At 34.8% G+C, this 25721-nt stretch overlaps 1 protein-coding gene across 1 annotated transcript; it reads left to right on the forward strand.

Moving 5' to 3' along the window:
- The first annotated feature begins 22046 nt into the window (after nucleotides 1-22046).
- LOC137946582 (uncharacterized) lies at nucleotides 22047-22530 on the forward strand. The gene is made up of 2 exons (XM_068792924.1): nucleotides 22047-22050; nucleotides 22094-22530. The coding sequence occupies exons 1-2, from the start codon at nucleotides 22047-22049 to the stop codon at nucleotides 22528-22530; spliced, it is 441 nt and encodes a 146-aa protein (XP_068649025.1).
- The last annotated feature ends 3191 nt before the right edge of the window (nucleotides 22531-25721 follow it).

The raw sequence follows: 25721 nt of genomic DNA on the forward strand, positions 1-25721 counted from the left end.
TACGCATGATAAATCACTTTACATTCATCTATGATTGTTAGGTCAGTTTTTTGTAAATGGGCAAAATAATGGCTTGTTTGACTCGGGTAAATATCCCACCGCACGTTCACTTGAGAATTTAATGAGCGTTTGTTAATCTCTTTAAAAGCTTTGGATCCATAGGTCATTTGCATCTTCAACATGTTTCAAGCTTGCCTATCCATTTTTGAAACATGTGTAGAACAAATATCTTTCTTATAAAATTGTAAGCTATTAGGGTTGAACTAGTGGAATTTCCCAAACATTGATAACAAAACTTTTCTGCTCATTTGTGGTGTGTGAATAAATTTTCTTAACATAAATTTTTTATTTTTTTTATATATTTTCCATTTTTAAACTCTAAAATTTTCATTTTGTTGCGATCTATTTGCCTTTTTTGTTTATGGGATGAAGGGAGAGGGAAAAATCAAAGTTTTTATTTAAGAAAAAAGTGTACATCCAAAATGGAAATGTGTAATGCAAAAATGTAGAGAGAGATAATTCCAAAGAGTGTATGTACCTTTTAGGGATAGTAAGCTCTTTTATTTTTTATATCTCAGGTTTTACAATCATCTAGAAAAGGGTGAGGCTTGGGATTTTTAACTTAGTGTTGACTCCTAATCCATAAATCGTTTCTTACAAAAATAAAGCCCGTTACGCATGATAAATCACTTTACAATCATCTATGATTGTTAGGTCAATTTTTTGTATATGGGCAAAATAATGGCTTGTTTGACTCGGGTAAATATCCCACCGCACGTTCACTTGAAAATTTAATGAGCGTTTGTTATTCTCTTTAAAAGCTTTTGATCCATAGGTCATTCGTATCTTTAACATGTCTCAAGCTTGCATATCCATTTTTGAAACATGTGTAGAACAAATATCTTTCTGATAAAATTCCAAGCTATTAGGGTTGAACTAGTGGAATTTCCCAAACATGGATAACAAAACTTTTCTGCTCATTTGTGGTGTGTGAATAAATTTTCTTTTCTTACATTTTTTATTGTTTTAAATTTTGTCCATACATAAGCTCTAAAATTTTCCTTTTGTTGTGATCTATTTGCCTTTTTTGTTTATGGGATGAAGGGAGAGTGAAAACTCTACGTTTTGATTTAAGAAAAAATGTACATCTAAAATGGAAATGCACAATGTACAAATGTAGAGAGAGATAATTCGAAAGAGTGTCTGTAATTTTTAGGGATTGTAAACTCTTTTTAGTTTTTATATCTCAGGTTTTGCAATCGTCGGGAAAGGGGGGAGGCGGAGGATTGTTAACAGAGTGTTGACTCCCAATCCACAAGTCCTTTCGTACAAAAATATAGCCCATTACGCATGATAAATCACTTTAAAATTATCTACGATTGTTAGGTCAGCCTTTTGTAAACGGGCAAAATAATGGCTTGATTGACTTGGGTAAATATCCCCCCGCACGTTCACTTGAGAATTTAATGTGCATTTGTTATTCTCTTTAAAAATGTTGGATAAATAGGTCATTTGCATCTTTAACATGTTTAAAGCATGCATATCCATTTTCCAAACATGTGTAGAAGAAATCTCTTTCAAATAAAATTCCAAGCTATTAGGGTTGAGCTAGTGGAATTTCCCAAACTTGGATAACAAAACTTTTTTGATCATTTGTGGTGTGTGAATAAATTTTCTATGCTTACATTTGTTATTTTTTAAAAATTTTTTCCATACATAAAATTTTCATTTTGTTGTGATCTATTTGCCCTTTTTGTTTATGGGATGAAGGGAGAGGGAAAACTCAAAGTTTTCATTTAAGAAAAAAGTGTACATCTAAAATTGAAATGCACAATGCACAAATGTAGAGAGAGATAATTTCAAAGAGTGTCTGTACCTTTTAGGGATTGTAAACAGTTTTTAATTTTTATATCTCGGGTTTTGCAATTGTCGAGAAAAGGGGGAGGGTAGGATTTTTAATTGAGTATTGATTCCCAATCCATAAGTCATTTCTTACAAAAATATAGCATGTTATCCATGATTAGTTACTTTTCAATCATCTATGAATGTTAGGTCAGCTTTTTGTAAATCGGCAAAATAATGGCTTGTTTGACTCGGGTAAATATCCTACCGCATGTTCGCTTGAGAATTTAATGAGAGTTAGTTATTCTCTTTAAGAGCTTTGGATCCATAGGTCATTTTCACCTTTAAGATGTTTCGAGCATGCATATCCATTTTAAAACATGTGTAGAAGAATTTTCTTTCTTATAAAATTTCCAGCTATTAGGGTTGAACTAGTGGAGTTTCCCAAACTTGGATAACAAAAATTTTGTGTTCATTTTTAGTGTGCGAAAAAATTCTCTTTACTAATATTTTTTATTGTTTTAAATTTTTTCCATACATAAACTCTAAAATTTTCATTTTGTTGTGATCTAGTTGCCATTTTTTTTATGGGATGAAGGGAGAGCGAAAAGGTCAAAGTTTTGATTTAAGAAAAAAGTGTATATCTAAAATGGAAATGCACAATGCACAAATGGAGAGAGAGATAATTCCATCGAGTCTCAGTACTTTTTATGGATTGTAAGCTCTTTTTAGTTTTTATATCTCTGGTTCTGCAATCGTCAATAAAAGGAGGAGGTGGGGGATTATTAACTGAGTATTGACTCCCAATCCATAAATCATTTCTTACAAAAATATAGCCCGTTACGCTTGATAAATCAATTTACAAGCATCTATGATAGTTTTGTCAGCTTTTTGTAAATGGGAAAAATAATGACTTGTTTTACTACGGTAAATATCCCATCGCATGTTCATTATAGAATTTAATGATAATTTTTTATTATCTTTAAAATATTTGGATCCATAAGTCATTTGCATCGTTCACATGTTTGAAGCATGCATATCCATTTTTAAAACATGTGTAGAAAAAATCTCTTTCTTATAAAATTCCAAGCGATTAGGGTTGAACTAGAGGAATTTCCAAAACTTAGATAACAAAACTTTTGTGTTCATTTTTTGTGTGTGAATAAATTTTCTTTACTTACATTTGTTATTGTTTTGAATTTTTTCCTTACATAATCTCCAAAATTTTCATTTTGTTGTGATCTGTTCTCCTTTTCTGTTTACAGGATGAAGGGAGAGCGAAAACCGTAAGTTTTGGTTTAACAAAAAATGTACATCTAAAATGGAAATGCACAATGCACAAATGTAGAGAGAGATAATTCCAAAGAGTGTTTATAATTTTTTGGGATTGAGAGCTCTTTTTAGTTTTTATATCTTAGGTTTTTCAATCGACGGGAAAAGGGAAAGCTAGGGATTTTTAATTGAATGTTGACTCCCAATCCATAAGTCATTTCTTAAAAACATATAGCCCATTATGCATGATAAATCACTTTATAATCATCTATGATTGTTATGTCAGCTTTTTGTAAATGGGCAAAAAATGGCTTGTTTGACTAAAGTAAATATCCCACCGCACGTTCGCTTGAGAATTTCATAAGCGTTTGTTATTCTCTTTAAGAGCTTTGGATCCATAGGTCAATTGCATCTTTAACATGTTTCAAGCATGCATATCCATTTTTAAAACATGTGTAGAAGAAATCTGTTTCTTATAAAATTCCAAGCTATTAGGGTTGAACTAGTGGAATTTCCCAAACTTGGATTACAAAAACCTTTGTGTTCATTTGTGGCGTGTGTATGAATTTTCTTTACTTAAATTTGTTATAGTTTTAAATTTTTTCCATACATAAAATCTGAAATTTTCATTTTGTTGTGAACTATTTACCTTTTTTGTTTACGGGATGAAGGGAGAGCGAAAACTCAAAGATTTGATTTAAGAAAAGAGTGTACGTCTAAAATGGAAATGCACAATGCACAAATTTTGAGAGAGATAATTCAAGAGAGTGTCTGTAATGTTTGGGGATTTTAAGCTTTTTTTAGTTTTTATATCTCAGGTTTTGCAATGGTGGGGAAAAGGGGGAGGCAGGGGATTTTTAAATGAGTGTTTACTCTCAATCCATAAGTCATTTCTTACAAAAATATAGGTCATTACGCATGATAAATCACTTTACAATCTTCCATGATTGTTTGGTCAGCTTTATCCAAATGGGCAAAATAATTGCTTGTTTTACTCAAGTATATATCCCACCTCACGTTCACTTGAGAATTTAATGAGTGTTTGTTATTCTCATTAATAGCTTTGGATCCATAGGTGATTTGCATCTTTAATATGTTTCCAGCCTGGATATCCATTTTTAAAACGTGTGTAGAAGAAATCTCTTTCCTATAAAATTCCAAGCTGTTAGGGTTGAACTAGTGGAATATCCAAAACTTGGATAACAAAACTTTTGTGTTCATTTGTGGTGTGTGTATAAATTTTTTTTAATTACATTTTTTATTTTTTTAAAAAATTTCCATACATAAACTCTAAAATTTTCATTTTGTTCTGATCTATTTGCCTTTTTTGTTTACAGGATGAAGGTAGAGCAAAAACTCAAATTTTTGATTTAAGAAATAAGTGTTCATCTAAAATGGAAATGCACAATGCACAAATGTAGAGAGAGATAATTCCAAAGAGTGTCTATAATTTTGAGGGATCGTAAGCTCTGTTTAGTTTTTATATCTCAGGTTATGTAATGGTCGGGAAAAGGGGGAGGTGGGGTATTTTTAACTGAGTGTTGACTCGCAATTCATAAGTCATTTCTTACAAAAATATAGGTCGTTATGCATGATAAATCACTTTACAATCATCTATGATTGGTCTGTCAGCGTTTGGCAAATGGGATAAATAATGACTTGTTTTACTCGGGTAAATATCCCACCGCACATTCACTTGAAAATTTAATGAGTGTTTGTTATTCTCTTTAAAAGCATTGGATCCAAAGGTCATTTGCATCTTTAACATGTTTCAAGCATGCATATCCATTTTTAAAACATGTTTAGAAGAAATATCTTTCTTATAAAATTCCAAGAAATTAGGGTTGAACTAGATGAATTTCCCAAACTTGGATAACAAAACTTTTGTGTTCATTTGTGGTGTGTGTATAAATTTTCTTAACTTACATTTGTTATCCTTTTAAATTTTTTCTATGAATATACTCTAAAAATTTAATTTTGTTGTGATCTATTTGCCTTTTTTGTTCACGGGATGAAGGGAGAGAGAAAATTCAAAGTTTTGATTTTAGAAAAAAACGTACATGTAAAATGGAAATGGACAATGCACAAATGTACAGAGAGATAATTCCAATGCATGTCTGTAATTTTTAAGGATTGTAAGCTCTTTTTAGTTTTTATATTTCAGGTTTTGCAATCGTCTGGAAAAGGGAGATGCGAGGGATTTTTAGCTGAGTGTTGACTCCCAATCCATAAGTCATTTCTTACAAAAATATGGCCTGTTACGCAAGATAATTCACTTTACAATAATCCATGATTGTTTGGTCAGTTTTTTGCAAATGGGCAAAATAATGGCTTGTTTTACTTGGGTAAATATCCTACCACACATTCATTTTAGAATTTAATGAGCGTTGGTTATTCTCATTAAAAGCTTTGGATGCATTGGTCATTTGCATCTTTCACATGTTTCAAGCATGTATATCCATTTTTAAAACATGTGTAGAAGAAATCTCTTTCTTATAAAATTCCAAGCTATTAGGATTGTACTAGTGGAATTTTTCAAACTTGGATAACAAAAGTTTCGTGCTCATTTATGGTGTGTGTATAAATTTTTTTTACTTACATTTGTTATTTTTTTTAATTTTTTTCCGTGCATAAAATCTAAAATTTTAATTTTATTGTGATCTATTTGCTTTTTTTTTATACGGGATGAAGGGAGAGCGAAAACTCAAAGTTTCGATTTAAGAAAAAAATATACATCTAAAAGGGAAATGCACAATGCACAAATGTAGAGAGAGATAATTCCAAAGAGTGTCTGTAATTTTTAAGGATTGTACGCTCTTTTTAGTTTTTATATCTTAGGTTTTGCAATCGTCTGGAAAAGGGAGAGGCGGGGGATTTTTAACTGAGTGTTGACTCCCAATCCATAAGTTATTTCTTACAAAAATATAGCCTGCTATGCATGATAAATCACTTTACAATAATACATGGTTGTTTCAGTTTTTTGCAATTGGGCAAAATAATGGCTTGTTTTACTCGGGTAAATATTGTGCCGCACGTTCATTTGAGAATTTAATGAGCGTTTGTTGTTCTCATTAAAAGCTTTGGATCGCTTGGTAATTTGCATATTTAACATGTTTCAAGCATGTATATCCATTTTTAAAACATATGTAGAAGATCTCTCTTTCTTGTAAAATTGCAAGCTATTAGGAATGTACTGGTGGAATTTCCCAAACTTGGATAACAAAACTTTTGTGTTCATTTGTGGTGTGTGAAAAAAGTTTCTTTACTTACATTTGTATTGTTTTAATTTTTTTCCATACATAAACTCTAAACTTTTCATTTTTAAGCGATATTGGCGTTTTTTTGTTTATGGGATGAAGGGAGAGCAAAAACTCAAAGTTTTGATTTAAGAAAAAAGTGTTCATATAAAATGGAAATGCACAATGAAAAAAATGTGGAGAGACATAATTCCAAACTATGTATGTAATTTTTAGGGAGTATGCTCTGTTTAGTTTTTATATCTCAGGTTTTGCAATCGTCAGGATAAGGGGGAGGCGGGGGAGTTTTAATTGAGTGTTGACTCCAATTCCATAAGTCATTTCTTACCAAAATATAGTCCGTTATGCATGATTAATCACTTTACAATCATCTGTGATTGTTAGGTCAGCTTTTTGTAAATGGGCAAAATAATGGCTTGTTTGACTCGGGTAAATATCCCACCGCACGTTCACTTGAGAATTTAATGAGATTTTTTAATTCCTTTTAAAAGATTTGGATCCATAGATCATTTGCATCTACAACATGTATAAAGCATGCATATTCATTTTTAAAACATGTGAAGAAGAAATCTATTTCTTATAAAATTCCAATCTATTAGGAATGAACTGGTGGAATTTCCCAAACTTGGACAACAAAACTTTTGTGTTCATTTGTGGTGTCTGAATAAATTTTATTTACTTACATTTTTTATTTTTTTAAATTTTTTCCATCCATAAACTCTAAAATTTTCATTTTGTTGCGATCTATTTGCCTTTTTTTTTACACGAAGAAGGGAGAACGAAAACTCAAAGTTTTGATGAAAGAAAAAAGTGTACATCTAAAATGGAAATGCATAATGCACAAATGTAGAGAGAGATAATTCCAAAGAGTGTCTGTATTTTTTAGGGATTGAAAGCTTTTTTTTGTTTTTAAATCTCAGGTTTTCCAATCATCGGGAAAAGGGGGACGTGGCGGATTTTTAACTGACTGTTGTCTCCCAATCCATAAGTCATTTCTTACAAAAATATAGCTCATTACGCTTGTTATATCACTTTACAATCATCTATGATTGTTAGTTCAGCTTTTTGTAAATAGGCAAAAAATGGCTTGTTTGACTAGAGTAAATATCCCACTACACGTTCGCTTTAGAATTTAATGAGTGTTAGTTAATGTTTTTAAAAGCTTTGGATCCATAGGTCATTTGCAACTTGAACATGTTTCAAGCATGCATATTCATTTTTAAAACATGTGCCGAAGAAATCTCTTTGTTATAAAATTCTAAGATATTAGTGTTGAACTAGTGGAATTTCCATTACTTGGATAACAAAACTTTTGTGTTCATTCTTGGTGTTTCAATAAATTTTCTTTGCCTACATTTGTTATTGTTTTAAATTTTTTCCATACATAAACTCTAAAATTTTCATTTTTTTGTGATCTATTTGCCTTTTTTGTTTACGGTATGAAGGGAGAGGGAAAACTCAAAGTTTTGATTTAAGAAAAAAGTGTACATCCAAAATGGAAATGAACAATGCAAAAATGTAGAGAGAGATAATTCCAAAGAGTGTATGTACCTTCTAGGGATTGTAAACTCTTTTCTTTTTTATATCTTAGGTTTTTCAATCATCTAGAAAAGGGGGAGGCAGGGGATTTTTAACTGAGTGTTGAATCCCAATCCATAAATTGTTACTTTCAAAAATATAGCCCGTTACGCTAGATAAATCACTTTACAATCATCTATGATTGTTAGGTCAATTTTTTTGTACATGGGAAAAATAATGGCTTGTTTGACTCTGGTAAATGTCCCACCGCAAGCTCACTTGAGAATTTAATTAGCGTTTGGTATTCTCGTTAAAAGCTTTGGATCCATAGGTCATTTGCACCTTTAACATGTTTCAAGCATGCATATCCATTTTTAAAACATGTGTAGAAGAAATCTCTTTCAAGTAAAATTCCAAGCTATTGGGGTTGAACTTGTGGAAATTCCCAAACTTGGATAATAAAACTTTTTTGTTCATTTGTGGTGTGTGAATAAATTTTCTATGCTTACATTTGCTATTTTTTTAAACTTTTTTCCATACATACAATCTAAAATTTTCATTTTGTTGTGATCTTTTTGCCTTTTTTTTTTACGGGATGAGAGAAGAGAGAAAACTCAAAGTTTTGATTTAAGAAAAAAGTGAAATTTTAAAATGGAAATGCACAATGCACAAATGTAGAGAGAGATAATTCCAAAGAGTGTTTGTACCTTTTAGGGATTGTAAACACTTTTTAGTTTTTATATCTCAGGTTTTGCAATCGTCGAGAAAAGGGGGAGGCAAGGATTCTTAACTGAGTGTTGACTCCCAATCCATAAGTCATTTCTTACAAAAATATAGCCCGTTATGCATGATTACTTACTTTCAATCATCTATGATTGTTAGGTCAGCTTTTTGTTAATGGGCAAAATAATGGCTTGTTTGATTCGAGAAAATATCCCACCGCACGTTCGGTTGAGAATTTAATGAGCTTTTATTATTATCTTTAAAAGCTTTGGATCCATAGGTCATTTGCACCTTTAACATGTTTCAAGCATGCATATCCAGTTTAAAACATGCGTAAAAGAAATCTCTTTCTTATAAAATTTGAAGCTATTAGGGTTGAACTAGTGGAATTTTCAAAACTTGGATAACAAAACTTTTGTGTTCATTTGTAGTGTGTGAAAAAAATTTCTTTTCTAACATTTGTTATTTTTTAAAATTTTTTCCATACATAAACTCTAAAATTTTCATTTTGTTGTGATCTATTTGCCATTTTTTTTACGGGATAAAGGAAAAGGGAAAACTCAAATTTTTGATGTAAGAAAAAAGTGTCCATCTAAAGTGGAAATGCACAATGCACAAATGGAGAGAGAGATAATTCCATAGAGTGTCGGTAATTTTTAGGGATTGTAAGCTCTTTTCAGTTTTTATATCTCGAGTCCTACAATCGTCGAGAAAAGGAGGAGGCGGGGGATTAATAACTGAGTGTTGACTCCCAATCCATAAGTCATTTCTTATAAAAATATAGCCCATTATGCTTGATAAATCAATTTACAATCACCTATGATAGTTATGTCAGCTTTTTGTAAATGGGCAAAATAATGACTTGTTTGACTCGGGTAAATATCTCACCGCACGTTCACTTGAGAATTTAATGAGCGTTTTTAATTATCTTTAAAAGATTTTGATCCATAGGTCATTTGCATCTTCAACATGTTTCAAACATGCATATCCCTCTTTAAAACATGTGTTGAAGAACTCTCTTTCTTATAAAATTCCAAGCGATTAGGGTTGAACTAGTGGAATTTCCAATACTTAGATAACAAAACTTTTCTGTTCATTTGTGGTGTGTGAATAAATTTTCTTTACTTATATTTGTTATTGTTTTGAATTTTTTCTTTACATAAACTCTAAAAGTTTCATTTTGTTGTGATCTGTTCTCCTTTTTTGTTTACTGGATGAAGGGAGAGCGAAAACCCTCAGTTTTGATTTAACAAAAAATGTACATCTAAACTGGAAATTCACAATGCACAAATGTAGAGAGTGATAATTCCAAAGAGTGTCTGTAATTTTTTAGGATTCTAAGCACTTTTTAGTTTTTATATCTTAGGTTTTGTAATCGACGGGAAAAAGAAGAGGCATGGGATTTTTAACTGAGTGTTGTCTCCCAATCCATAAATCGTTACTTTCAAAAATATAGCCCGTTACGCTAGATAAATCACTTTACAATCATCTATGATTGTTAGGTCAATTTTTTTGTAAATGGGAAAAATAATGGCTTGTTTGACTCTGGTAGCCACCGCAAGCTCACTTGAGAATTTAATTAGCGTTTGGTATTCTCGTTAAAAGATTTGGATCCATAGGTCATTTGCATCTTTAACATGTTTCAAGCTTGCATATCCATTTTTGAAACATGTGTAGAACAAAATCTTTCTTTTAAAATTCCAAGCTATTAGGGTTGTACTAGTGGAATTTCCCAAACTTGGATAACAAAACTTTTCTGCTCCTTTGTGGTGTGTGAATAAATTTTCTTTTCTTACATTTCTTATTGTTTTAAATTTTGTCCATAAAAAAACTCTAAAATTTTCATTTTGTTGTAATCTATTTGCGTTTTTTGTTTACGAGATGAAGGGAGAGCGAAAACTCTACGTTTTGATTTAAGAAAAAATGTACACCTAAAATGGAAATGCACAATGCAAAAATGTAGAGGGAGATAATTCCAAAGAGTGTCGGTAATTTTTAGGGATTCTAAGCTCCTTTTAGTTTTTATATCGCAAGTTTTGCAATCGTCGAGAAAGGGGGGAGGTGGGAGATTTTTAACAGAGTGTTGACTCCCAATCCACAAGTCATTTTGTACAAAAATATAGCCTATTACGCATGATAATTCACTTTACAATAATCTATGATTGTTAGGTCAGCTTTTTGTAAACGGGCAAAATAATGGCTTGATTGACTTGGGTAAATATCACCCCGCACGTTCGCTTGAGAATTTAATGTGCGTTTGTTATTCTCTTTAAAAGCTTTGGATCCATAGGTCATTTGCATCTTTAACATGTTTCAAGCATGCATATCCATTTTTAAAACATGTGTAGAAGAAATCTCTTTCAAGTAAAATTCCAAGCTATTGGGGTTGAACTTGTGGAAATTCCCAAACTTGGATAATAAAACTTTTTTGTTCATTTGTGGTGTGTGAATAAATTTTCTATGCTTACATTTGCTATTTTTTAAAATTTTTTTCCATACATACAATCTAAAATTTTCATTTTGTTGTGATCTTTTTGCCTTTTTTTTTTACGGGATGAGAGAAGAGAGAAAACTCAAAGTTTTGATTTAAGAAAAAAGTGAAATTTTAAAATGGAAATGCACAATGCACAAATGTAGAGAGAGATAATTCCAAAGAGTGTTTGTACCTTTTAGGGATTGTAAACACTTTTTAGTTTTTATATCTCAGGTTTTGCAATCGTTGAGAAAAGGGGGAGGCAAGGATTTTTAACTGAGTGTTGACTCCCAATCCATAAGTCATTTCTTACAAAAATATAGCCCGTTACGTATGATTACTTACTTTCAATCATCTATGATTGTTAGGTCAGCTTTTTGTTAATGGGCAAAATAATGGCTTGTTTGATTCGAGAAAATATCCCACCGCACGTTCGCTTGAGAATTTAATGAGCTTTTATTATTATCTTTAAAAGCTTTGGATCCATAGGTTATTTGCACCTTTAACATGTTTCAAGCATGCATATCCAGTTTAAAACATGCGTAAAAGAAATCTCTTTCTTATAAAATTCGAATCTATTAGGGTTGAACTAGTGGAATTTTCAAAACTTGGATAACAAAACTTTTGTGTTCATTTGTAGTGTGTGAAAAAAATTTCTTTTCTAACATTTGTTATTTTTTAAAATTTTTTCCATACATAAACTCTAAAATTTTCATTTTGTTGTGATCTATTTGCCATTTTTTTTACGGGATAAAGGAAAAGGGAAAACTCAAATTTTTGATGTAAGAAAAAAGTGTCCATCTAAAGTGGAAATGCACAATGCACAAATGGAGAGAGAGATAATTCCATAGAGTGTCGGTAATTTTTAGGGATTGTAAGCTCTTTTCAGTTTTTATATCTCGAGTCCTACAATCGTTGAGAAAAGGAGGAGGCGGGGGATTAATAACTGAGTGTTGACTCCCAATCCATAAGTCATTTCTTATAAAAATATAGCCCATTATGCTTGATAAATCAATTTACAATCACCTATGATAGTTATGTCAGCTTTTTGTAAATGGGCAAAATAATGACTTGTTTGACTCGGGTAAATATCTCACCGCACGTTCACTTGAGAATTTAATGAGCGTTTTTTATTATCTTTAAAAGATTTTGATCCATAGGTCATTTGCATCTTCAACATGTTTCAAACATGCATATCCCTCTTTAAAACATGTGTTGAAGAACTCTCTTTCTTATAAAATTCTAAGCGATTAGGGTTGAACTAGTGGAATTTCCAATACTTAGATAACAAAACTTTTCTGTTCATTTGTGGTGTGTGAATAAATTTTCTTTACTTATATTTGTTATTGTTTTGAATTTTTTCTTTACATAAACTCTAAAAGTTTCATTTTGTTGTGATTTGTTCTCCTTTTTTGTTTACTGGATGAAGGGAGAGCGAAAACCCTCAGTTTTGATTTAACAAAAAATGTACATCTAAACTGGAAATTCACAATGCACAAATGTAGAGAGTGATAATTCCAAAGAGTGTCTGTAATTTTTTAGGATTCTAAGCACTTTTTAGTTTTTATATCTCAGGTTTTGCAATCGACGGGAAAAAGAAGAGGCATGGATTTTTAACTGAGTGTTGTCTCCCAATCCATAAATCATTTCTTACAAAAATATAGCTCGTTACTCATGATAAATCACTTTACAATCATCTATGATTGTTAGGTCAGCTTTGTTGTAAATGGGTAAAAATTGGCTTGTTGACTAGAGTAAATATCCCACCTCACGTTCGCTTGAGAATTTAATGAGCATTTTCTATTCTCTTTAAAAGCTTTGGATCCATAGGTCAATTGCATCTTTAACATGTTTCAAGCATTCATATCCATTTTTAAAACATGTGTAGAAGAAATCTCTTTCTTATAAAATTCCAAGCTATTAGGGTTGAACTAGTGGAATTTCCCAAACTTGGATAACAAAACCTTTGTGTTCATTTGATGCGTGTGTATAAATTTTCTTTACTTACCTTCGTTATTGTTTTAAATTTTTTCCGTATATAAAATCGAAATTTTCATTTTGTTGTGATCTTTTTGCCATTTTTTTTATGGAATGAAGGGAGAATGTATACTAAAAGTTTTCATTTAAGAAAAAAGTGTACATCTAAAATGGAAATGCACCGTGCACAAATTGTGAGAGAGATAATTCACAAGAGTGTCTGTAATGTTTCGGGAGTTTAGCCTCTTTTTAGTTTTTATATCCTAGGTTTTGCAATGGTCGGGAAAAGGGGGAGGCAGGGGATTTTTAACTGAGGGTTGACTCTCAATCCATAAGTTATTTCTTACAAAAATATAGTCTATTACGCATGATAAATCACTTTACAATCTTTCGTCATTGTTTGGTCAGCTTTTTCCAAATGGGCAAAATAATGGCTTGTTTTAGTCAGGTATATATCCCACCGCAAGTTCACTAGAGAATTTAATGGGCGTTTGTTATGCTCATTAATACCGAGCTATTAGGGTTGAACTAGTGGAATTTCCCAAACTTGGATAAGAAAACTTTTGTGTTCATTTGTGGTTTGTGTATAAATTTTCTTTACTTACATTTTTTATTTTTAAAATAATTTCCATACATAAACTCTAAAATTTTCATTTCGTTCTGATCTATTTGCCTTTTTTGTTTACGGGATGAAGGTAGAGTGAAAACTCAAAGTTTTTATTTAAGGAAAAAATGTACATCCAAACTGGAAATGCACAATGCACAAATGTAGGGAGAGATAATTCCAAAGAGTGTCTGTAATTTTTAGGAATTGTAAGCTCTTTTTAGTTTTTATATCTCGTGTTTCAAATCGTCGGGAAAAAGGGGAGGCGGGGGATTTTTAACTGAGTGTTAACTCCCAATCCATAAGTAATTTCTTACAAAAATATAGCCTGTTACTCATGATAAATCACTTTAAAATCATCTATGATTGTTAGATCAGCGTTTCGCAAATGGCCAAAATAATGACTTGTTTGACTCGGGTAAATATCCCACCTCACGTTCACTTGAGAATTCAAAGAGAGTTTGTTATTCTCTTTAAAAGCTTTGGATCCATTGGTCATTTTCATCTTTAACATGTTTCAATCATGCATATCCATTTTTAATACATGTGTAGAAGAAATCTGTTTCATGTACAATTCCAAGCTTTTAGGGTTGAACTACTGGAATTTCCCACACTTTGATTACAAAACTTGTGTGTTCATTTGTATTGTGTGAATAAATTTTCTTTACTTACATTTTTTATTGTTTTGAATTTTTTTCCTTACATAAACTCTAAAATTTTCATTTTGTTGTTATCTTTGCCCTTATGTTTTATGGGTTGAAGGGATAGGGAAAACTCAATGTTTTGATTGAACAAAAAAGTGTAGATCTAAAATAAAAATGCACAATGCAAAAAAGTAGAGAGAGATAATTCCAAAGAGTGTCTGTATTTTTTAGGGATTGTAAGCTCTTTTTAGTTTTTATTTCTCAGGTTTTGCAATCGTCGGCAAAAGAGGGTGGCAGGGGATTTTTAACCGAGTGTTGACTCCTAATCCATAATTCATTTCTTACAAAAAATATAACCCATTATGCATGATAAATCACTTTACAGTCATCGATGATTGTTAGGCCAGCTTTTTGTAAATGGGCAAAATAATGGCTTGTTTGACTCAGGTAAATATTCCACCGTACGTTCACTTGAGAATTTAATGAGCATTTGTTATTCTCTTTAAAAGCTTAGGATCCATGGGTCATTTGCATCTTTAACATGTTTCAAGCATGCTTATCCATTTTTAAAATATGAGTAGAAGAAATCTCTTTCTTTTAAAATTCCAAGCTATTAGGGTTGAGCTAGTGGAATTTCCCAAACTTGGATAACAAAACTTTTGTGTTCATTTGTGGTGTGTGTATAAATTTTATTTACTTTCATTTGTTACTGTTTTATATTTTTTCCATACATCAACTCTAAAATTTTCTTTTCATTGTGATCTATTTGGCTTTTTTGTTTACGGGATGAAGGGAGTGTAAAAAACTCAAACTTTTGATTTAAGAAAAAAATGTCCATCTAAAATGGAAATGCACAATGCACAAATGAAGAGAGAGATAATTCCAAAGAGTGTTTGTAATTTTTAGGGATTGTAAGCTCTTTTTAGTTGTTATTTCTCTGGTTTTCCAATCGTCGGGAAAAGAGGGAGGCGGGGGATTTTTAACAGAGTGTTTACTCCCAATCCATAAGTCATTTCCTACAAAAATATAGCCAGTTACGCATGAAAAATCACTTTACAATCATCTAAGATTGTTAGGTCAGTTTTTTGTAAATGGGGAATATAACGGCTTGTTCAACTCGGGTAAATATCCCACCGCACGTTCACTTGAGAATTTAATGAGCGTTTTTTATTCTATTTAAAAGCTTTGGATCCATAGGTCATTTGCTTCTTTAACATGTTTCAAGCTTGCATATATCCACTTTGGAAACATGTGTAGAAGATATCTCTTTCTCATACAATTCCAAGCTATTAGGGTTGAACTAGTGGAATTTCCCAAACTTGGATAACAAAAATTTTGTGCTAATTTGTGGTGTGTGAATAAATTTTCATTTCTTACATTTGTTATTGTTTTAAATTTTGTCGATACATAAACTCTAAAATTTTCTTTTTGTTGTTATCTATTTATGTTTTTTTTTACAGGATGAAGGGATAGCGAAAACTCTAAATTTGGATTTAAGAAAAAAAGTACATCTAAAATAGAAATGCACAATGCAAAAATTTAGGGAGAGATAATTTCAAAGTGTCTATAATTTTTAGGAATTGTAAGCTCTTTTTAGTTTTTATATCTCAGGTTTTGCAATCGTCAGGAAAGGGGGGTGGCGGGGGATTTTTAACAGAGTGTTGACTCCCAATCCATAACTCATTTCGTACAAAAATTTAGCCCGCTACTCATGATAAATCACTTTAAAATATTCTATGATTGTTAGGTGAATTTTTTGTAAACGGGCAAAATAATGGCTTGATTGACTTGGGTAAATATCCCCTTGCACGTTCGCTTGAGAATTTAATGAGCGATTGTTATTCTCTTTAAAAGCTTTGGATCCATAGGTCATTTGCATCTTTAACTTGTTTCAAGCATGCGTATCCATTTTTAAAACATGTGTACAAGAAATCTCTATGTTATAAAATTCCAAGCTATTTGTGTTGAACTAGTGGAATTTCCCAAACTTGGATAACAAAACTTTTGTGTTCATTTCTGGTGTGTAAATAAATTTTCTATGCATACATTTGTTATTGTTTAAATTTTTTTCTATACATAAACTCTAAAATTTTTATTTTGTTGTGATCTATTTGTCGTTTTTGTTTACAGGATGAAGGGAGAGGGAAAACTCAAAGTTTTGATTTAAGAAACAAGTGTACATCCAAAATGGAAATGAACGATGGACAAATGTAGAGAGAGATAATTCCAAAGAGTGTTTGTACCTTTTAGGGCTTGTAAACTCTTTTTAATTTTTATATCTCAGGTTTTGCAATCGTTGAGAAAAGGAGGAGGCAGGGATTTTTAACTGAGTGTTGACTCCCAATCCATAAGTCATTTCTTACAAAAAATATAGCCTGTTACACATGATTACTCACTTTACAATCATCTATGATTGTTAGGTCAACTTTTTGTAAATGGGCAAAATTATGGCTTGTCTGACTCAGATAAATATCCCTCCACACATTCGCTTGAGAATTTAATGAGCATTTGTTATTCTCTTTTAAAACATTGGATCTAGAGGTCATTTGCACCTTTAACATTTTTCAACCATGCATATCTATTTTAAACCATGTGTAGAAGAAATCTCTTTCTTATAAAATTCCAAGCTATTAGGGTTGAACTAGTGGAATTTGCCAAACTTCGATAACAAAATTTTTGTGTTCATTCGTAGTGTGTGAATAAATTTTCTTTACTTACCTTTGTTATTGTTTTAAATTTTTTCCATACATAAACTCTAAAAATTTCATTTTGTTGTGACCTATTTGCCTTTTTTGTTTACAGGATGAAGGGAGTGCGAAAACTCAAAGTTTTGATTTGAGAAAAAAGTGTACATCTAAAATGGAAATGCACAATGCGCAAATGCAGAGAGAGATAATTCCATAGAGTGTCTGTAATTTTTAGGGATTGTATGCTCTTTTTAGTTTTTATATCTCAGGTTTTGCAATCATCGGGAAAAGGGGGAGGCGGGGGATTTTTAACTGAGTGTTGACTCCCAATCCTTAAGTGATTTCTTACAAAAATATAGCCCGTTATGTTCGATAAATCTATTTACAATCATCTATGATAGTTAGGTCAGATTTTTGTAAATAGGAAAAATAATGACTTGTTTGACTCGGGTAAATATCCCACCGCACGTTCACTTGAAAATTTAATGAGCATTTTTTATTATCTTTAAAATATTTGGATCCATAGGTCATTTGCATCTTTAACATGTTTCTAGCATGCATATCCATTTTTAAAACATGTGTTGAAGAAATCTTTTTCTTATAAAATTCCAAGCAATTACGGTAGAACTAGTGGAATTTCCTTAAGTTGGATAACAAAACTTTTGTGTTCAATAGTGGAGTGTGAATAAATTTTCTTTACTTACATTTGTCATTGTTTTGAATTTTTTCGTTACATAAACTCTAAAATTTTCATTTAGTTCTGATTTATTTGCCTTTTTTGTTTACAGGATGAAGGGAGAGCGAAAACTCAAAGTTTTGATTTAAGAAAAAAGTGTACATGTAAAATGGAAATACACAATGCACAAATTTTGAGAGTGATAATTCACAAGAGTGTAAGTAATGTTTGGGGATTTTAAGCTCTTTTTAGTTTTTATATCTCTGGTTTTGCAATGGTTGGGAAATGGGGGAGGCGGGGGATTTTTAACTGAGTGTTGACTCTCAATCCGTAAGTCATTTCTTACAAAAATATAGGCCATTACCAATGATAAATCACTTTACATTCTTCCATGATCGTTTGCTTAGCTTTTTGTTAATGGGCAAAATAATGGCTTGTTTTACTCAGGTATATATCCCACCGCACGTTCACTTGAGAATTTAATGACCGTTTGTTATTCTCATTAAAAGCTTTGGATCCATAGGTGATTTGCATCTTTAGCATGTTTCAAGCATGCATATCCATTTTTAAAACAAGTGTAGAAGAAATCTCTTGCTTATAAAATTCTGAGCTATGAGGGTTGAACTGGTGGAATTTCCAAAACTTGGATAACAAAACTTTTATGTTTATTTGTGGTGTGTGTATAAATTTTCTTTACTTACATTTGTTATTGTTTAATTTTTTTTCTCTACATAAACTCTAAAAGTTTCATTTTGTTGCGATCTATTTGCCTTTTTTGTTTACGGGAGGAAGGTAGAGTGAAAACTCTAAGTTTTTATTTAAGAAAAAAGTGTAAATCTAAAATGGAAATGCACAATGCACAAATGTAGGGAGAGATAATTCCAAAGAGAGTCTTTAATTTTTAGGGATTGTAAGCTCTTTTAGTTTTTATAACTCAGGTTTTGCAATCGTCAGGAAAAGGGGGAGGTGAAGGATTTTTAACTGAGTGTTAACTCCCAATCCATAAGTCCTTTCTTAAAAAAAATAGCCCGTTACTCATGATAAATCACTTTACAATCATCTATGATTATGTTGTGGACTCGATAGCAGGACGGGTCACCTAGAGGCGACGAGGTGAGTTGACTCAGACATAAAATGCATGGGAATTAGGGGTCAGAAAAGGGACTTGGGTGTAATTGTAATTTAAATTATTTTCAGTCACGCATATGGAAGCCGTAGGGAAACATTGTAATAATTGGAATTTTCGGACTTAACTTAAGGTCCGTGGAACGAATGAAGAAAAGGAAGAATTAATCGGGATCTGAGTTCTCCCTTTCGAACCAGGGTCGGCATTCCCTTGGAACCCCCGGTGACGGCTCCCGACGACGAGCCCTAATCACTCTCCGGCCTCCTCTGGCGGCGTTTGTCTTCCATCATCCCTTTTTGACTTTCCGTAAAACCTTTCCCGACCTTCATCTCCTCAAATCGACACCATAGGTTGTCCCGGGAGGTCTCGGTGGCCAGATTCGACTCTGAAACAACAAGGTGATCCCTCCCTCCAGCTTGTAACTTGAGATAGGGCCCGGGAACACAACAGCTTGGTATCAGAGCAGGCCGAAATGGGAGAACCGTCGAATAGCGAAAATTGAGTATCTACCGTCAGAAGCATGATTCAAGCGAGCCAGGACGAAACTGAGGGACGTCTTGCAATTTGGATGGACAGCAGAGGATCTCAGGTAAATGCTCAAATCCAATAGATTTCTGAAAAACTAGATGAGTTATTGGGGTAAGAAACCCTACTCCTCGTGGAGAAAGGAGGAGCCCTACGGCAAGGCAGGGAGACCACTGTATGGGTCGCAGTGATCACACAGAGAATGGTGTGAGCTCGGGGTCTGGGGGTGGGACCATCCCTAGATACACCAAGTTGGATTTTCCTATGTTCAAGGGATCCTAGGACCCCTTAATTTGGTTATACAGATGCGAGAAATTTTCTCCCATCAAAGAACGGTGGAAACTGAGAAGGTTCGAATAGCCACATTCCACATGCTTGATGAAGCCCAGCTATGGGGCCATAAACTTGAAATGGAAAATCCGAACATCGACTGGGAGGAATTTAAGGAATCATGCACGATTCGATTTGGTTGCCTGCTTAGAGTAATCCATTAGGGGACCTAGTCCTACTGCATCAGACGGGCACAGTAGAGCAGTATCAGAAGGCGTTTCAGGAAAAATTGGCCAGAGCCAGTAAGATAGTCCAGGTGGACCAACAGGTGGGGTTATTTACTGATGGTTTATCAGAATCACTGAGGTTGGAGGTTGAGCTCCTCGCTCCCCCTGATTTAGCCCGAGCAATGAACTTAGCCCGCACTCTAGAGGCAAAACAGAAAATCCAGAATTGTAAACCGTGGTCAAACAACAGGTCGGCCCCTAGCAGCACATGGCGATCCAGCACCACTGCAGGCTCTTCTCCAGTGCCTAAGGCTGCTCAGCCTACGCCGGGATTTATTAAAAAACTATCCAGAGCAGAAATGGAAGACAGCAGATCATGGGGGTTGTGTTATAACTGTGATGAGAAGTATACCTTTGGGCATCAATGCCAGAAACTATTCTGGTTGGAAGGGAAAGATAATGAGGAGGAAGAGCCCATTTCCACAGAACAGGTAGACGACGAACCGGAACCTGAAATTTCACTGCACGCGATAACAGGCCAATCTACTAAAACTATGCAGTTGCGCGTCATCATCAATGATCAGCCTCTCCTCAGTTTGGTTGACTCCGGGAGCACCCATAACTTCATTAGTAGTAGTGCAGCAGCAACTACAATTGCACGTGCAGCCTCGCCCTATGACCTCCGTGTTAGTGGCCAATGGGGAGAGACTTCCGAGTTATGGAATCAGCAAGGTTGTCTTATTCTCTGTGGAAGGTACTCAGTTTGAAGCAGAATTTTTAATTATTCCATTAGTTGGCTTTGACATGGTTCTTGGCATTAAGTGGTTGCAAACCTTGGGACCAATCTGGTGGGACTTCACCGCATTAACCATGACGTTTGAGTGGGCAGACAAACAATTACAGTTACAGAGGAGCAAGGCAGATTTTCACCCGCAATTGAATCTACTCCAGAAACAGCCCCCCTGGACAGCGTCATTGGAAGATTTACTGGAGCACTATTCAAATGTTTTCCAGGAACCTACGGGACTTCCTCCACTGCGAAGATGTGACCACAGGATTTGTTTGAAGGCAGGCTCTAAGGTGGTAGTAGTGAGGCCCTATCGCTACCCTCATTCACAGAAAGATGAAATTGAGCGACAATATAAGCTTATGCTAGAACAGGGAATCATCAGGAGGAGTACGTCTCCTTTTTCATCTCCAGTCCTCCTTGTCAAGAAACATGATCAGATCTGGAGATTTTGCGTGGATTACAGAGAACTCAATTCCAAGACGGTCAAGGACAAATTCCCTATTCGGTGGTTGATGAATTGTTAGATGAATTATTTGGGGCCCAACTTTTCACAAAGTTAGATTTGCGCTCGGGGTATCATCAAGTCCGTATGTTTTGTCCAGATATTCTGAAAACAGCCTTCCGTACTCATCACCGGCCCTTCGAGTTTCTTGTCATGCCATTCAGCCTATCTAACGCCCCATCCACATTCCAGGCATTTATGAACGAGGTATTTACAGATTATCTCCACAAACTTGTTCTTGTATTTTTTGATGACATTCTCATATTCAGCAAGTCCTGGCCAGACCATTTGCAACATCTCCAAAAGGTTTTTCAATTTATTCGAGCCCACCGCCTTTATTTGAAGAGAACAAAGAGTACCTTTGGGCCCCAACAGGTTACTTATTTGGGACATCTTATGATAGCAGCTTGGGTTACAGTGGACCCAGACAAAATTGCAGCGGTTACCCAGTGGCCAGTACCGAGCACCATTTCAGCTTTGCGAGGTTTTCTGGGCTTAGCGGCCTATTACCGCAAATTCATTCAGGACTATGCAGCCCTCACCGCACCGTTGACCAATCTGCTGCATAGAAACTCCTTCCAGTGGACTGATGAGGCCGCCACTGCCTTTCAGAATCTGAAAACAACATTGGCGACTGCACTGGTATTATGGCTACCCGATTTTGGCGAAATGTTTATAGTGGAATGTGATGCCTCAGGTAGTGGCATAGGAGCGGTTCTGCTACAAGTGAACCACCCTATTTGCCTATTTCAGCCGACAGCTTCCGCTACACCAACATAAACTGGCCGCCTATGAAAGAGAATTGATTGGTCTAGCCAAGGCGGTGTGCCACTGGCGCCCTTATTTATGGGGGAGATACTTTACCATTCGGACTGACCATTATAGTTTGAAATATTTGTTGGATCAGCGTATTTCTACCTCCCCGCAGCAGTGATGGGTCAGTAAGTTACTGGGGTTTGACTTCACTGTGGAACATCGAGCGGGCCGGTTGAATACAGTTGTTGATGCTCTCTGCCGTAGAGCTGATTCTTCCGCTCATTTGCATGCCATTAGTCAGCCCACTCCTATGTTGCTGGAAACGATCAAGACTGAGCATAGTCCGGTCTCCGAGTTGCAAGAATTAAGCCAGAAAATCACAGCAGGCCACATGCCCTCTGCATGGCGCGTTCGTGACGGTGTTATTACTTACCGACACCACATTTACTTGAGCCCAGACTCGCCTCTCATTGCTGCCGTGCTCTCAGCTTATCATAACAGTTATCATGAGGGTATTCAGAAGACTCTTTTCTGCCTCAGGAAGGATTTCTATTGGGATGGTCTGAAGTCAGCTGTTACTGCATACGTCACTGCGTGCACAATTGGCCAGTGCAACAAGGTCGAGCATTTGAGCCCCGCCGGGGTCCTCCAACCCCTCTAGCTTCCCACTCAGGTTTGGTCCAATATCTCCATGGATTTTATTGAAGGTCTTCCGAACTCATATGGCAAGTCTATTGTTCTGGTGGTAGTTGACAGGTTCTCTAAGTATGGGCACTTCCTTCCATTGGAACACCCCTACACCGCAACTTCCATAGCAAAAAATTTTTTTACTCACATCGTGCGGCACCATGGCATTCCCGAGTCCATTGTTAGTGACAGGGACGCCATTTTCACTAGCCAATTCTGGCATGATTTATTCCACCTATGCGGCACCAAGTTGAATTTTTCCTCCACCTATCACCCGCAGTCCGATGGCCAGATAGAGGTTCTCAACCGCACCATTGAAATGTACCTCCGATGCTTAGTGGGCAATAGTCCACATCAGTGGATGGACTGCATTCCTTGGGTAGAATATGCTTACAATACCTCCGCCTATCACCCGCAGTTGACGCTGCTCTGATAGAGAGGGATCAATTGCTCGTGGTTATTCACCTTCATCAGTGGCAGGCCCAGGTCAAAATAGAGTATTATGATCAAGGCCACCGAGATGTTCAGTACCCCATTGGTGACTTGGTTTGGTTGCGACTTCAGCATTACAGACAGTCCTCCATGGCAGGCGGCAGGCACAAGTTATCGCCCAAATATTTTGGGCCATTTGCCATCTCTCAGCGGGTGGGTGAGGTAGCCTACAAACTCCACCTCCCCCTAGAAGCGCGGATCCATAATGTTTTCCATGTGTCCTTTATCAAGCCCGACAAGGGCAATGATCATCCATGCAACCCATCTCTACCACCCATGGAAGAAGGTCAGTTATCCCTCATGCCACACCACATTTTAAATGCTCGTCAGAATGCCCACCGCAGGGAGGTGTTAGTTCAGTGGACCAACTCCGACGCCAACAACGCTACGTGGGAAGACGTTGATTTTTTCCAGCGGGCTTACCCCACTCGAGATTGCGGACAACCTCGTTTTTAAGGGGGGGACTGATGTTGTGGACTCGATAGCAAGACGGGTCACCCAGAGGCGACGAGGTGAGTTGACTCAGACATAAGATGCATGGGAATTAGGGGCCAGAAAAGGGACTTCGGCGTAATTGTAATTTAAATTATTTTCAGTCACGCATATGGAAGCCGTAGGGCAACATTGTAATAATTGGAATTTTCGGACTTAACTTAAGATCCGTGGAACGAATGAAGAAATGGAAGAATTAATTTGGATCTGAGTTCTCCCTTTCGAACCAAGGTCGGCGTTCCCCTAGAACCCCCGGTGACGGCTCCCGACGACGAGCCCTAATCGCTCTCCGGCCTCCTCTGGCGGCGTTTGTCTTCCATCATCCCTTTTTGACTTCCGTAAAACCTTTCCCGACCTTCATCCCCTCAAATAGACACCATAGGTCGTCCCGGGAGGTCTCGGTGGCCAGATTCGACTCTGAAACAGCAAGGTGATCCCTCCCTCTATCGTGTAACTCGAGCTAGGGCCCAGGAACACAACAGATTATTTGGTCAGTGTTTCGCAAATGGGCAAAATAATGGCTTGTTTTACTCGGGTAAAGATCCTACCACACGTTCACTGAAGAATTTAATGAGCGTTGGTTATTCCCATTAATATATTTGGATCCATAGGTCATTTTGCATCTTTAACATGTTTCAAGCATGCAAATCCATTTTTAAAACTTGTGTAGAAGAAATCTCTTTCTTATAAAATTTCAAACTATTAGGGTTGAACTAGTGGAATTTCCCAAACTTGAATAAGAAAACTTTTGTGTTCATTTGTGGTGTGTGTATAAATTTTCTTCACGTACAATTATTATTGTTATAAATTTTTCCATACATAAACTCTAATATTTTCATTTTGTTGTGATCTATATACCTTTTTTGTTTACGGGATGAAGGGCGAGCGAAAAATCAAAGTTTTGATTTAAGAAATAAGTGTACATCTAAAATGGAAATGCACAATGCAAAACTGTAGAGAGAGATAATTCCAAAGAGTGTCTGTAATTTTTAGGGATTGTAATCTCTATTTAGTTTTCATATCTCAGGTTTTGCAATGGTCGGGAAAAGGGGGAGGTGGGGGATTTTTAACTGAGTGTTGACAAGCAATTCATAAGTCATTTCTTACAAAAATATATGTCGTTACACTTGATAAATCACTTTACAATCATCTATGATTGGTAGGTCAGCGTTTGGCAAATGGGATAATTAATGGCTTGTTTTAATCGGGTAAATATCACACCGAACGTTCTCATGAGAATTTAATGAGCATTTGTTATTATCTTTAAAAGATTTGGTTCCATAGGTCATTTGCATCTTTAACATGTTTCTAGCATGGATATCCATTTTTAAAACATGTGTAGAAGAAATCTTTTTCTTATAAAATTGCAAGCAATTAGGGTAGAACTAGTGGAATTTCCCAAAGTTGGATAACAAAACTTTTGTGTTCATTTGTGGTTTGTGAATAAATTTTCTTTACTCACATTTGTCATTGTTTTGAATTTTTTCCTTACATAAACTCTAAAATTTTCATTTTGTTGGGATCTATTCTTCTTTTTTTTTTTAAGGCATGAAGGGAGAGCAAAAACTCTAAGTTTTGAGTTAAAAAAAAATGTACATCCAAAATGGAAATGCAAAATGCACAAATGTAGAGAGAGATAATTCCAAAGAGTGTCTGTAATTTTTTGGGATTGTAAGCTCTTTTTAGTTTTTATATCTTAGGTTTTGAAATCGACGGGAAAAGGAAGAGGTGGGGGATTTTTAACTGAGTGTTGACCCAATCCATAAGTCATTTCTTACAAAAATATAACTTACGCATGATAAATCACTTTACAATCACCTATGATTGTTATGTCAGCTTTTTGTAAATGGGCAAAAAATGGCATGTTTGACTCGAGGAAATTTCCCACCGCACGTTCGCTTGAGAATTTAATGAGAGTTTGTTATTCTCTTTAAAACCTTTGGATCCATAGGACAATTGCATCTTTAACATGTTTCAGGCATGCATATCCATTTTTAAAACATGTGTAGAAGAGATCTCTTTCTTATAAAATTCCAAGCTATTAGGGTTGAACTAGTGGAATTACCCAAACTTGGATAACAAAATCTTTGTGTTCATTTGTGGTGTGTGTATAAATTTTCTTTACATAAATTTTTTATTGGTTAAAAATCTTTCCATAAAAAAACTTAAAATTTTTTATTT

This window comes from Aristolochia californica, unplaced genomic scaffold, assembly GCF_029961685.1.
Source record: "Aristolochia californica isolate CCGP_79_NKW_82.1479 unplaced genomic scaffold, dmAriCali1.0.hap1 SCAF_1, whole genome shotgun sequence".
NCBI classification, from domain to species: Eukaryota; Viridiplantae; Streptophyta; class Magnoliopsida; order Piperales; family Aristolochiaceae; genus Aristolochia; species Aristolochia californica.